The 14,572-nt window shown below is 49.9% G+C and overlaps 1 protein-coding gene across 1 annotated transcript in view; it reads right to left on the bottom strand.

Moving 5' to 3' along the window:
• EGLN1 (egl-9 family hypoxia inducible factor 1) overlaps window positions 1–13,936 on the bottom strand; it is a 36,161-nt gene extending 22,225 nt beyond the window's left edge. The window contains exons 1-2 of the mRNA XM_088474336.1: window positions 12,669–13,936; window positions 15–134 (exon numbers count right to left, since the gene is read on the bottom strand). Coding sequence (XP_088330462.1) covers window positions 15–134; window positions 12,669–13,508 — 960 coding nt within the window. The 5' untranslated portion in view covers window positions 13,509–13,936. The remainder of the gene's footprint in view (window positions 1–14; window positions 135–12,668) is intronic.
• Between the last annotated feature and the right edge of the window lie 636 nt (window positions 13,937–14,572).

Raw genomic sequence — 14,572 nt, forward strand, 5'->3', positions numbered from 1 at the left:
TACATCCAATATACCTTTGCATCCCAGTTAGCATTCAAATAGTATATACAAGTAACACATCTTCCATCTCCATTAGGGTTGTCAACATGCCGCACATAACCCGTTCCTTTGCCTGGGTAGCAAGCCACCATCGCCTGTAAAGAAACAAACAGCTTAAGAATTTTTGGTCTTGTAATGGTCAGCAGCATATCTATATCTAAAATGGAACTCAATATTTAAAATATGAATTTCTGAAAATGGATTAGCAGCTAGTTCCTACTCTGAAGAACCAGTAGCCAGTGCATGCAATTCGCTCCAGATGCCCAAGTCTCTCTGCTCCATCTAAGACCCCGAGTCCCAACCCCCCTATCCACAACCAGTTTGTCTCTAGACTCAATTCTTCTAATCTACTCCTTCCTGTCACTGCACAAGATCCCACCCTCCCCGATCTGTGTAATTCTACTTCCTCTTATTCCCATCCTTTCCTCTGAGCCTAGCCAGTCTCTGTATTCCTACTATCCGCAGAGGCTGTACAAGACAAATCCTTCATATGGAGTTATAAGGGCAGGGGGGTGGGGGAAAGAGTGGTGCATTTTGTTTTTTTCTGGGGATGGGGCATATTAATGTGTGTGTTCATGTGAGCAGTTTATTCATATTATCAGTGTTATATGTGGGTAATTGATGGCATCTGTATTATGTGTCAGCCACTGCGATGATGTTTGCATTATATGTTAATCACTGCAATGCCCTCTATTACATGGCAGTCACTGCAATGCTCTCTGCATTATATGGCAGCCATTGCTACACTCCCTACCATATAAGGCGGTCACAGACATGCACTCTGCATTATAGGATGCTCACTGCGACGCTCTCTGTATTAGACTGTCGTCACTTCAATGCTCTCTGCATTATGTAGTGGCGGCTGTGATGTTCTTTGCATTATGTGGTGGTCACTGCAGTTCTCTGTATTATATGGCAGTGACTGCAATGTTCTTTGCATTATGTTGCAGTTATGTTCTCTGCTTTATCTGGTGACCACTGATGTTCTGTATTATATGGAGGTCACTGCAAAGCTCTTATGCCTCCACCTGCACTGTGGTGGTATGCATGTAGGCGCCATTCGTGCACAGTCGGAATGGTGACATTGACTTTTGTATATGTGTTCTTTATTACTACATCATTGCCCTATCAGCTTGATACATGTATGCTATTATGTTGTCATTATGTCAGTTAGGATTTCCTTCCACTGATACTGTTGAACCTCTGCCTTCTGTATTGTTTCTGCTTCAGAATTAATAGACAATTAAAAAAAAAAAAAAAAAAAAAAAAAGGAATTCTGCCTAAGGATTGCCTGCTTAGTCTGTTTTTCATCTAGGTTGTCATGCGCTGGATGAACTATTTCTACACACTTGTCTGTACTCAAGAAAAACTCAGCAAAATCTCATAGCTTACAGCCCTTGCAGACAACCTATATTTAATTTACTATGCAGTTTTCAACTTCTTTCTGCCCATTTGTGTAAAAACTAAACCATAAGCACTTTCTTGATGTTAATAAGTCCACTCTAATACAAAATATTAATACATTAAAAAATATGAGATATGGTAAGAACTTACCCTTGTTATCTCTATTTCTACGAAGTCCATAGGGTTCCACAGGATACCTTGGGGTATAGGTGTGACGTCAGTCGCAGGGCACCAAAGAGTTAAGCTTTCAGCCTCCCAGGATGCACTAGGTCCCCCTCCTATACCCCGCCCCCGAGCCAAGGCACCTCAGTTAGTTACCAAGCCATAGGAGGAGAAGGAAGAGAGAGAACAAAGATCTGGACACATACAAGAATCACATTCTCACCAGAGGGAGACGGAAAACCGGTGACCAGAGCAAAGCCCATCTGCAGCACAGGTGCGACAGGGCGGGAGTCCTGTGGAACCCTATGGACTTCGTAGAAATAGAGATAACAAGGGTAAGTTCTTACCATATCTCATATTTTCTACTTCAGGGTCCATAGGGTATCCACAGGATACCTTGGGGATGTCCCAAAGCAGTATCCTTTAAGGGTGGGGACGCTCCTGTGCAGAAAGGAGAATCCGCCGCCCGAAGGAAGCATCCTGAGAGGCGAAGGTGTCAAACCTGTAATACCTCACGAAGGTATGGACAGAAGACCACGTAGCAGCCTTGCAGATCTGAACTGCCGAGGCACCACGTCGAGCTGCCCACGAAGGACCCACAGACCTAGTGGAATGAGCCTTCAGAGAAGGAGGGACCGGTAGGCCTTCATGAAGATAAGCTTCAGAAATAGCCATACGGATCCAGGCTGCCAAAGTTTGCTTTGAAGCAGGCCAACCCTTTTTACGGAAGCCAAAGAGGACAAACAAAGCGTCCGACTTCCTAAACGAAGAAGTGCGGTCAACATAAGTCCTTAAGGCCCGCACAACATCCAAAGAGGCCTCACCCACGGAAAGACCCGGTGAGTTAAAGGCCGGAACAACTATTTCCTCGTTAATATGAAACTGGGAAACAACTTTGGGAAGAAACTCGGGCCGAGTGCGGAGCACTGCCCTGTTCCCATAAAAAACCAAGAAAGGGGGTCTACAAGAAAGAGCCCCTAACTCAGAAACACGTCTGGCCGAAGCAATGGCCAGAAGGAAAACAGTCTTAGCTGTTAGCCATTTAAGATCCACTGAGCCCAGTGGTTCAAACGGCGGTCCTTGGAGAGCCCTCAGGACCACAGCCAAATCCCAAGGCGCCACAGGTGGAACAAAGGGCGGCTGAATGCGGAGAACACCCTGCATAAAGGTGCGCACATCCGGGATTGTAGCAATCCTACGGTGAAACCAGACAGATAGGGCCGAAACCTGTACCTTCAAAGAAGCAAGGCGAAGCCCATGATCTAGTCCCGCTTGCAGGAAGGCGAGAATCCGAGACAGACGAAACTCCCGCGGTGCATAACCTCTCGGTCGACACCACTGGAAGAACGTATGCCACACGCGATGGTATATCCTCGCGGAAGACGGTTTCAGAGCTCGTAACATGGTACGCACCACAGAGCTGGAAAACCCCCGGGACCTCAGCATGGCCGTCTCAACAGCCACGCCGTCAAAGACAGCCGAGTTAGGTCCGGGTGAAGGCAAGGACCCTGAGACAGAAGGTCCGGTCGTAGCGGCAACCGCAGAGGAATGTCCACGGACAGACCCTGAAGGTCTGAGAACCAGTGCCGTCTGGGCCACGCGGGAGCCATCAACAGGAGCGTCCCTCCTTCCTGTTTGAATTTCCGGATTACCCGTGGAAGAAGGGAGACCGGAGGGAACAGGTATGCGAACCGGAACGTCCACCGGACGGACAGAGCATCCACCAGAGACGCCCCTTCGTCTCTTGTGCGAGACCCGTACACCGGCAACTTGTTGTTGTGCCGGGACGCCATGAGGTCGATTTCTGGAAGACCCCACCTGTCCACCAGTAGTTGAAAAACGTCCGGGTGCAGGGACCATTCCCCCGGATGAACGTCCTGGCGACTTAGAAAGTCCGCCTCCCAATTGAGCACTCCCGGGATGAAAACCGCTGATATGGCCGGAAGATTGCGCTCCGCCTAAACCAGGATCCGAGAGACCTCTACGAGAGCCGCCCGACTGCGAGTTCCTCCTTGCCTGTTTATGTAGGCCACGGTGGTAGCGTTGTCCGACTGGACCTGCACCGGGCGACCCTGGAGAAACCGCTGTGCCTGCTGGAGAGCATTGAAGACCGCACGGAGTTCCAAGATAATTATTGGAAGCTCCGCTTCTGTCGGCGTCCACCTGCCCTGGAACAAGTGTGGACCCGAAACTGCTCCCCAGCCCCGAAGACTGGCGTCCGTTGTCAACAGGACCCAATTTGGAACCCAGAACGGACGTCCCTTGTTGAGGTGGGTCGTCTGTAACCACCACGTAAGGGACAGGCGAACCTCCTGGGTGAGCACAATCGTCTGGGACTTCAGAGACTGAGTCAGCCCGTTCCACTTGGACAGGATCAGGTGCTGCAGAGGTCTGGAGTGAAACTGGGCGTATTCCACCATGTCGAACACCGACACCATGGAGCCCAGTAACCTCATCGCCGAGTGTAAGGACACCCGGCGGCTGTGCAGACAACTGCGCACCCTTGACTGTAAAGCAGAGATCTTGTCCTCCGTCACGAAGATCCTTTGCTGTCCCGAGTCCAATAAGGCTCCAAGATGCAGAATCCTCCGAGACGGGATTAGAGTGGACTTCTGCCAGTTGATTAGCCAGCCGTGCCGTTGCAGCAGTGCAATGGTCAGGTCCAAGTGGCGTAACAGGAGCTCTGGAGATCCTGCCACCAATAACAGGTCGTCCAAATACGGCAACATGCGGACTCCCTGCAGCCGCAGAGAAGCCGCCATGACCGCCATCACCTTGGTGAAAACACGTGGTGCTGTTGCCAGGCCAAAAGGTAACGCCCGAAACTGGAAGTGGTCGCTGCTGATTGCAAACCTGAGGAACTGTTGATGGCGCCAAAGAATAGGGACATGCAGGTAAGCGTCCTGTATGTCCAATGACACCAAGTAGTCCCCAGGTTCCAGCGCCAGAATGATGGACCGTAGGGTCTCCATCCGAAACTTCGGGACCCGCAAAGACTTGTTGAGTGCTTTGAGGTTGAGAATCGGACAATATGACCCATTGGGTTTCTGTACCAAAAATAGATTTGAATAGAAACCCTGGCCCCTCTGGGAGAATGGAACCGCCACTATAACTCCAGCCTGGAGCATAGTGTGCAATACCTTCCGCAGCTCCGTAGCCTTGTTCCGGTCTGATGGGAGACCCGTGGTGAAGAAGCGAGCTGGGGGTCTGTGCCGGAAGGAGAGGGCGTATCCGTGGGAAACCACCTCCAGAACCCAAGTGTCTGTCGTAGTAGTCGACCAACACTGGGCGAACTGTAGCAGGCGGCCTCCCACCCTGGGATCCCCCAAAGGGAGGCCCGGACCGTCAGGCCGCAGGCTTGCCATCTGGCTTGGGGGCCGGACGTCTGGTACTCCATGCCTGCTTCCGGGGCTTGACCGATTTCTTAGGGCCAGCCTGTCGAGGAAACGACTGTGGTTTGGGCCTGCCCTGGGCCCTAGATGACCGAAAGGACGATGGTCCCGAACCAGAAGGAGCAGCGGCCGACGGGAGACAGGCAGATTTGGCTGCCGCCAGCGTGGCCACAATCTTATCCAGATCCGGACCGAAGAGAACTTCTCCGGTAAATGGCAACGCTTCCAGACCTTTCTTGGAATCTGCGTCCGCCTTCCAGGATCGCAGCCACAAGGTGCGACGAGCAGCTACCGCTGCTGAAGAAATTCTAGACACCAGAGTACTAATGTCTAGAGCCGCCTCGTTGATGTAGGTGGCCGAATCACGGAGATTGCCAATCAACTCCGCCTGATCGGCCGGACAGTCGGATTCAAAAGAAGCCTCTAATGAATCCGCCCAGCGCTCCATCGCTCTGGCAACCCAGCAAATGGCCATAGCCGGCCGTGCTGCCCCCCCTGCAAGGGAATAAGCGGACTTCAGGCAGATTTCTACCTTGCGGTCCGTAGCATCCTTAAGGGAGGACATGGATGGCATCGGCAATGTGGCACTACGGACAAGACGGGTCACGTGAGAATCCACCTGTGGAGGGGATTCCCACTTCGCAAAATAATTATCCGCGAACGGATAAGCCACCGCCAGGCGTCTCTGCGGCTGGTATCTTTTGCCAGGTTGTTTCCACGCCTCCTCTAAATGGTCCACCAACTGACCCGAAAGAGGAAAGACTGTGGCATCGCCCTTCACATCTTTGAAAAAGGCATACTTAGATTTAGCCGCTGGGGGAACTTCGTCCTCAATCACCAAGGCTGTGCGGACCGCCCGAATAAGTCCAGGAATATATACTTTGGACTTAGCATCAGCGTCCTTAGTATGGAGAGGTTCCTGATCGTAAGGATCTAGAATCTCCCCATCATCAGACGTCCCTTCGTCATCCTCATAAGGAGCGGACAGAGACGCCACCGGCCTTTTATGAGACCGCATCACAGACTCCCCTTGCAACACATCCGACAAGTGCTGTACAGAACTCGTCAGGGAGTTAACCCACGCTGGCTCCTGAGAACCCGGGAGCGGGGAAATAGGGAGACTGTGGGGTACCACCAATTGTCGTGGGAACCCCTGCATGGGTGACGACACCACAGACTGCTGGGACAAACCCATCGGAGTAAACGCGGGCTGCGGAGCTAACTGGCCCACTAAAGCTGTTAACGCCTGAGCGAAACAAGCCCAGGGCGGCTCCTGTACCGGTGCTGTAACCGTAATAGGCCGCGCCATGGACAAACACTGCCGGCAAAGGCCCTCCGCGCTACCCTCCCCCTCCGCTAACGGTACTTTGCACGTGGTACACTGTAGCCGGAGGGGAAAATCACTTTCAGACATGATGGCACCACGTATGTGACCTCTCTCACCAATTAAGTATTAAATAGGCGAGAGACCACCCTGCAGCACCGCAAGGGCTTTAGCAGAAAGAACAGGGACAGTAATAAAGCTGACAGTTTAGAGAGAAAAGATTACAGGCAGCAGCGCTAGCACAGTCACATACAATGCAGAAAAATAACAATTCCTGCACTAACAGCGCTGATCACTCAACTACACAGACACAGGGCCTGGTAGGACACAGCGCTGCATACACAGACCTGACCACAGCGGAGGAGAGCTATGCGGGGGGACCCAGACCACGATGCTTCCTTCCAGCAGCGTTCACCATGCGTTCTGGAGAAGATGGCCGCCGAGGAGCAGAGAGGAGGCTGGCCTGGGGGAGGAGCGCTGCCACAGGACCAGTCGGCAGCATGCAGAGAGGGCTGTGTGCAGCGGGGGAGGCGCCGGCTGTGAGACAGGGAAGGCGCGCTCCCCTGGCATGCATTTAACCCCTGGGACGCCGCAGCGCTACCGCTCTGCTGCGGTCCGCTGTCCCAGGGGGTAGTGGAAGCGCAGGTTGGTCGCCTGGCTCCACGCTGCAGCCAGTCCCCAGGGAGCCCCCTGCCTGGGGACTTAGGACCATGTGATCAGCGGGGACCCACCGCGGGACCCCGCTGCTTACCTCTGTCCCCCTTGAATCCGGCCATGGTCCGGAGCATCTGGGGTCACCGCTAGCTGTGACCCCAGACGCCCACCAGCATCCCCGGATCAGTACCGGCGTTCTGGTACCGGCGGGGTGTAGGGAAGACAGCATGGACGTCAGGACTGACTGTCCATGCTGTTCATCCAGTTGTGCAGCCACAGCTGCATGAAGAATAAGCTTCAGGGGCTCTTCTAGCCCCCACTCCAACAGGTGCACCCGACTCCGGCCGGGCACCAAACTAAACTGAGGTGCCTTGGCTCGGGGGCGGGGTATAGGAGGGGGACCTAGTGCATCCTGGGAGGCTGAAAGCTTAACTCTTTGGTGCCCTGCGACTGACGTCACACCTATACCCCAAGGTATCCTGTGGATACCCTATGGACCCTGAAGTAGAAATATATAAAAAGAATTACTCCAGTAAGACTAAAGCTGGCCACACACTAGACCAACTTACATCCAACCAGCCAACTTGTTGATTGGTTGGAATGAAAATCTGGTAAAGAATGGGAGTAAATGATGATCAGCAATTTGCTCCTAAATGCCAGAAAATGGTCGTCAGACAAGTTTGTTAAATGTTTGATCTAAACAGTTTGTTCAAACATCAGTTTTTGTCCACTTTCCGGTGTTTGGGAGCAAATTGCTGATTGTCATTTGCTTTCATACCTTACCAGATTTTCATTCCAACCAATCAACTAGTTGGCTGGTTGTAAGTTGGTCTAGTGTATGGCCAGCTTTAGCTACTTAAAAATAGTAATGTTTAGCTACAACCTTATTGTGCATCAATCCTTCTGCCCCTAAAATATATAACACATTTCCTCCCTCAGAGGGGAATATATAATAGAGCTCTCTTTGTGGCCAACATAAATGTTTTATTTTCCCCCATTTATTGGCTTCATATAGAGTGGGCACAAAGCAAACTAAATTATTCTTCCCTTAGTTACTTTTATGTAATGAACTCCTAGCTTTTAAATTCATAACAAATATATGTTCATTTGATGACCGCAGTATACTACATCTCTGAAGAAAACTTGTATTATAAAATGTGTTCCATAGTCACAATATGCCAACTTTTCTTTTGACAAATTATAACAGCACACAAGGAACTTTATCCTGCTGAAGGAAAGAGCTGGAGATTTTGAACACATTCAGACACGAGTGCTTACCAATGGATACCATTTGTACAGCACTTATCCACACTAAGGCCAGCACAGAGCTGAACGTTTGCAGTTTGTGTTGCGGAGCATGTGCAGTATGCAAAATAGGCTTCACAGAGTCTTACGCGATTCGGTCGTATCTCTGCTCCCAACTGAAGGGGAGCAACTGGGCGCTCTCACATAAGCAATGTTCAGTGATGGCAATTTGCTGGAATTGGGAGCTATGTAGGGTTGTGCAATGACATAAGTCTTACCACACATAGGGGCAGATGTACTAAGCTCTGGAAAGTGATACATTGGAGAGTGATAAACTACCAACCAATCAGCTCCTGTCTTTTTTCAAAGCCTGCAACATGACAGTTAGGAGCTGAGTGGTTGGTAGTTTATCACTCTCCAAAGCTTAATATATCTCCCCTGTAGTTTTTACACCAAGGATAGGGCTGGGGCAAATAGTTTTATTTATATAGCCCTTTCCTCTCGTAGGACTCAGTCGCTTTACAGACATCAGGAAACATGGTACATTGTACAAGGATTTGGTATTGCAGAAAATAGAAACCACACAGAGATAATTAAAAACGGCTAAAACTTAGAGAGCACAATAAGCATATTGCACAGTTGGTGCAAACATTTTAAGTAATAACTTCCACAGGTTATATAATCCACCCACAAAAAAGTACCAGATGAGGCAGCAGTCTTAGGCTGACTATGGGCCAGGTTCAATTACCGGCGATATTAATTGCTGATTTTAATCGCATTGGCAATAATTTATCAATGATTTTTCATGTAAAAATGGAGAACAACTTCTCCATTTTGAGAAAAAAAAAAAGTGGGAATTTCTTACAGAACCCTTTGGACAGCCCCCTAATGATACTTTAGCAGGAAAAAAAAATAAAAAAAACTCATTAGTTGCGTACTGTGTCAACAAGCGACCTGCTGAAATTTGTAAAAAAATTTTCCCCGTGAAAAATGCATTTAACGTCTTGGGTCTGGTATTTCGGAGGGCTGTAAGGATCAGTCAAGTGATTTTTATATCGCACGTGGCTGGCACAGATTTTTTTTTTTAGCGGTTTTAAAAACCACCTGCGCCAGCCACATGCAATGTTTAACACACTTGTTGGATCCCTACAGGCCTCAGAAATACCAGACCCAATACGTTAAACGCATTTTTCACGGGGAAAAAATAAAATGACTAAAAATTCAGCAGTCGTTTTTCGCCAAAGTACACAACTTCCTAAAAGAAGAAAAAAAAAAAAAAAAAAAAAAAAAAAAGATTTCCCTAAACTGTAATTCTACATTTTTAATTTTTTTCTCCTGCCCCAGGTTAGAGAAACTTCTCCAGTTTGTCAAAAAAAAAAAAAAAAAAAAAAGCAGTTTGCAGCGTCATTGGCGAAAAAGGCTGCAAAATCGGCCGATCTGGATGGCCGATTTTGCCAACGATGGCAAAAACGGCTGATTTTGCCTTTAATTGAATTTCCCAGTGTTGAAAGATGACACAAAATGGGTGGTATGCACCCATGCAAGTACGTATTGATGAGAGGTCTCAAACCAAGCTTAAATAGTTATACTCCCATATCTGTGCTAAATGGTTCAATAGCAAAATAGAATTTTTTTGCCCAGCCTAGAATTCAGCCCACTTTACAATAAATTATTAAGGGCTGAGCAACATTTTAGCTAGAGCAGTGGTTCTCACAGTTCAAGTTTTGCAGGTCACCGAGCAGGTGCACAGGTGTATTCATTACTCACGGACACATTTTAAAAAGATCCACAGGTGGAGCTAATTATTTCACTTGTGATTCTGTGAGACAATCTGGAAAGCATGCACTGTTTGGGGTCCTGAGGACAGAATTTGAGAGCCTGTGCACTAGAGAACTGGTGTCCCATTTACTATTAATCATCTCTGCAGTACCAGTATTTTATTGCACACCTCCGACATCAGCCTTAAAGAGAATGTTATTTATATAACCTGCATTACAGCAGAATTTCCCAAACTCTGCTATTACAGTCCAGGATTTAAGGATATCATTGCTTGAGTTAACAGTGTGGTGACAAGACACATATCCTGGGGGTAAGGGGTTCCACCCATTTCTCCCCCATAGCCCTTTCCTCTGTTGTGGCGTCACATAAGTCGGCGGATCAGTCAACACATCGACCTAGCGTGTACCCAACTTAAGTAGGAGTGAATTGAAAAGTAAATGTTATATTATGGGGCAGATTCAATTAGCCCTGTACAGATTCATTCGCACAGTCTGTTCACCAGGGGATAAGAGTAGAAATAAATGTTAAATGCTACTCGGGGGTCTGTACTGCACATGGGCACCCAATTCTTAATAGGCCCCTGATCTGCCCTATATTTGGTAAATACATACTAAATCTACTCTTCTGACTGGGAACGATTGAGGTTCACAATAAATGGGCTTGAAGTGGTCAACTCGTTCATTAATCAAAAAGAGATTGTGAAAGTACAGTAACAAAAAAGTATCCAAGGATTTAAAATTAGTGTGAAGGTGGGTACACACTGAACATCTGCAGATTAGTTGATCTGCAGATGATATATCTTTCCATACACACTGAACTACCATCACTGCCCCTGGCCACGCTGGCCGGGGGTAGCACCACGACCCTCTCCCCACCAGCAAGTGTACGGGCGGTCTTCTTACCAACCGTACACTGCACGATGTGCAGATATATGTATCTGCCATCAGCTATGCACCACAGCCGACACCATAGGTCTGTGAACGACTTCATTCAGACATAGTCTGTACACACTGGCCAACGTGCTCACGATATATTGGTCGTTCAATTGAATGGCCGATATGTCGGCCAATGTGTACCTAGCATCAGGCTATGACAGTTTGCATTGTACAATATGTGTTATCTATGAGGAGTTTGTAGGGGGATCCTCCCGTTTCCTCAGTGCAAAAGGACACTGGTAGGAAAGTTGGCTTCCGACAATGTGCGTATGTGTCAATTTAGAATATAACCTACGCGGGGGCAGGGACTGATGTAAATGACTACATATTTTCTGTAAAGCACTGCGTAATATGATGGCAAGTTCCTGGATTTGCCTAGTCCCCACTGGGTGGAAGCACAAACTCATTGCTCATTAGCACGACGCTACCAGCAACACAGCTAAGGACTCTGACAAAGACACCGCAGGACCTCCAGAGAGGGGCAAGTAAGGTTAAATGATGGCAGCATATTTGTTAGGATCATTGTGATACTAAACAGTATAGGTCATTGGTAAAAAGGGTGCCCCATACAACAATGGAACAAAACCCCTTTAGAACTCTAAGAGGGGTTATGTCCTCATTTCAGTATTTAACTTGACAGTAAACTTAGTTTACCTCTGTTTGTCACTATACTGCTTACACCATCTATAGATGGCGATACAGCAACAGCCTTTAGCTTCAGCGAAGCCTTCAGGGCATTGCTGAGTCCCCACTGGGTGAAAGTGTAATGTGCATGCGCAGACTGGTCATTGCGAATGACACAACCGCCTATTAAGATAGGATACCAGCAACAGTATGGAGGATGCCGCCAATGAGGGGTAACGCTGGGTCCCATCAGAGGGGTAAGTAATGTTACATGCCAATGGCACATTCGTTAGTATCACTGCAACACTAAATAAAACATGCCACTGATAAGAATCATTGTTAAATGGAACCCTAAACAGTAATCTCATTGCCAGTTACAAGCGAAACTTAAGGGGCACTATTTAACAATGACATAACCCCTTTAGGGCGTGTTAATATGTCACCATATCTCTGGATGGCGAGAGCGATGCGGTCCCCATTGCCGGCAATGGGGATCCGGAGCTTCTTTTCCGACTTCAGCAGTGTCTTCCAGGCACTGGCAGGTCCGTGTCATGCACATGCGCAGACGGACTGTCGCGTATGTGAATTACACAAGGGCACAGTCGCCGGCAAAGTTAGGCTGCCAGCAGCCCAGCGAACGCCCTCGCAGTTGAGGAAGACTTCGCTGGACCTCAGAGGGTTAAGTATTGGTGAATACCAGTGGCTTTTTCAATTGTATCACAAGGATACTGAACAAAAAATGCTGCTGTGTTTACCTTTGTTGATAAATAGAGCCCATTGACTGCTGGCAATCGGGGCCCAGCTAAGTCTTCCAGGCTTTGCCGAGTCCCTGTCCGATGGAACCTAAATGCGCATGCGAAGACAGAGGTCATGAAATATGCCACCAGTGATTATTATGGTTGATAAGGGAGACAAAAATGTGATTACATTTTAGCAGCAAGATAATTTATTGATCCAAGTCACTGACCTGGTTTGTCAGAAATATGCAGCCTTAAATAGAGCAATATTATATACGGGTTCCCTAGTAGACACTGCTATATATTGAGCACTGTGAGGGTGCAGACATAAATCAGACAGCGTGTCAAGGGGAAAGAGGGCATATTCTCCCACCTTGGTTCTGCCGTTTATCCTGAAGTTGCCCAGTTTGCCCCCGCAGTGTCGGATCAGGTCGTCCATGCTGTTCATCAGGTGGCCGATGGTCTTGCATCCTGCCTCCTTGCCCTCCACCCAGGTGATCTGGTCCCCGCGGATGTCCCGGGAGGAGTCGCTCTTCTGGCTGACCAGCTGGCCGTCCGTGAAGCGCCCGGTGCTGTGCAGGGCCCTCACCTCGCCGGCTATCCTCTCCCCCACCTCCTGTCCCAGGAAGTCGTCCAGCACACAGATGCCGTGCTTGTTCATGCAAGGGATGATGTACTCCTGGGACAGCTTCTGCAGCAGCGGCTTGGTGTGCCCATTGGGCCTCCCCGACCCTCCTCTCCTGGCGGCGCTGCTGCCCCCTGCCTCGCCCGACGTCTGGGTATAGTCTTCCTCCTTTATCGCCCTCAGAGTCGCCCCCTCGACCACCACCTCCCGCTGCCTGGAGTCTGGGCCTGCAAGAGCCGCTGCCGTGACTGGGCTGTTAGAGGCGGCACCGGCGGTCACAGCAGCTTCAGTGTCCGGCGGCTTGGAGAGAGAGTCTCCGTGAGAGTCTGTGCGTGCGGGGAGCGGAGGCGGCCGCGGGCTGTCACTGCTGCTGCTGCGGGCTGTGGCGCTGTCCCCGGCCGCGGGTCCTTTACACACCAGTTTGTGCTTCTTCCAGTCCTGCCGCTGGTGCTCTTTGCTGCAGTAGAAGGAGCTCCGGCAGCGGCCGCAGCGCAGCAGGTTCTCCATCTTGCCGCACAGCTCGCAGTACTGCTGGTCACGGTCACTCTGGCTGCTGCCCTCCCCGGCTGGGCCACCTCCTCCGGCCATGATGACCGCTCCTTCTTCCCCGCTGCCCAGAGCCGCAGGCAAGGAAGGAATATCGCTCTGCCCGTTGTGCGGATACTGCTAGTAGCGATCCGGCTGCGTCAACCCAGCAGCGGTCCCGGCGACACACGTGTGCTGCTGCCTGTCACACCGCCAGGCTCGGAGTGTAACTTATGTCAGGGGAGTTGGGGACGGGCTCTGTTCCCGGCGCTGCACGCAGGAATATTATGCCGGGCTGTCAGCCTGTCACTGAGCTGCTAGCTGGCCAGGTGGGCGGCTTTATGTACCCGGGGCCATAACCCGCAAATGGAAGCAGCCCCCTGCTAGTTCTGCTGTAGTACTATAAGGACCTTTTGATGACATCAAAGTCATGTGACCAGCAGCTCCCGATCTTTGCACCATGTGACCGCCACATTATGAAACGCTGTAAAAGAAGCGGAAGAATTGAAAAGAGAGAGATAGGGGGGAGGGCACTGCGGCTGGTTATGTGCCTTCTGAATGGGATTGACATCGACCCGTTCCATTAGGTACAAAATGCTCTGCTCCTGGACTTCCCACCTAATTAATGATTGCAGTCACCTGTGTTCACTTAGTTATTTCATGAGAAGGGTGTTTCAGTACAGGTGGCTGCAATCATATATTAATAAGGAAGTCTAGGAGCAGAGCATTTTGTACCTAATAGTGGCCCTGATTCAGAGCTGGACGCTCTGACAGAGCGCTCGCTCTGAATCAGGGCGTCTTTTTTTTTATGGAGCGGCCTCCTGGCCGCTCGCATTGCTGTGGGTTACCACCCACAGCTAATGCGAGCGGCCAGGATGATGGTCGCGATGGTGTTGACCATCGGGCTTGCGACGAGAGTCTTGTGGTAGGGTCTCGTGACTGCAAGCCCCAGAGACCTTTCGGCTCAAACAGAGCTGAAAGCTCTCCCACTGACATCACTTGTGATGTCAGTGGGGCCGCCCCCAGACGGTAGGCGTTCTCATGGGAACGCCTCCGTCTGGGCAGCCACCCCGGCCCGCCCACCATAGGGGGCGTGCTGTCACTCAACATCGACAGCACGCCCCCTT

Source organism: Taudactylus pleione, unplaced genomic scaffold, assembly GCF_031769625.1.
Source record: "Taudactylus pleione unplaced genomic scaffold, aTauple2 ptg000154l, whole genome shotgun sequence".
NCBI lineage: Eukaryota > Metazoa > Chordata > Amphibia > Anura > Myobatrachidae > Taudactylus > Taudactylus pleione.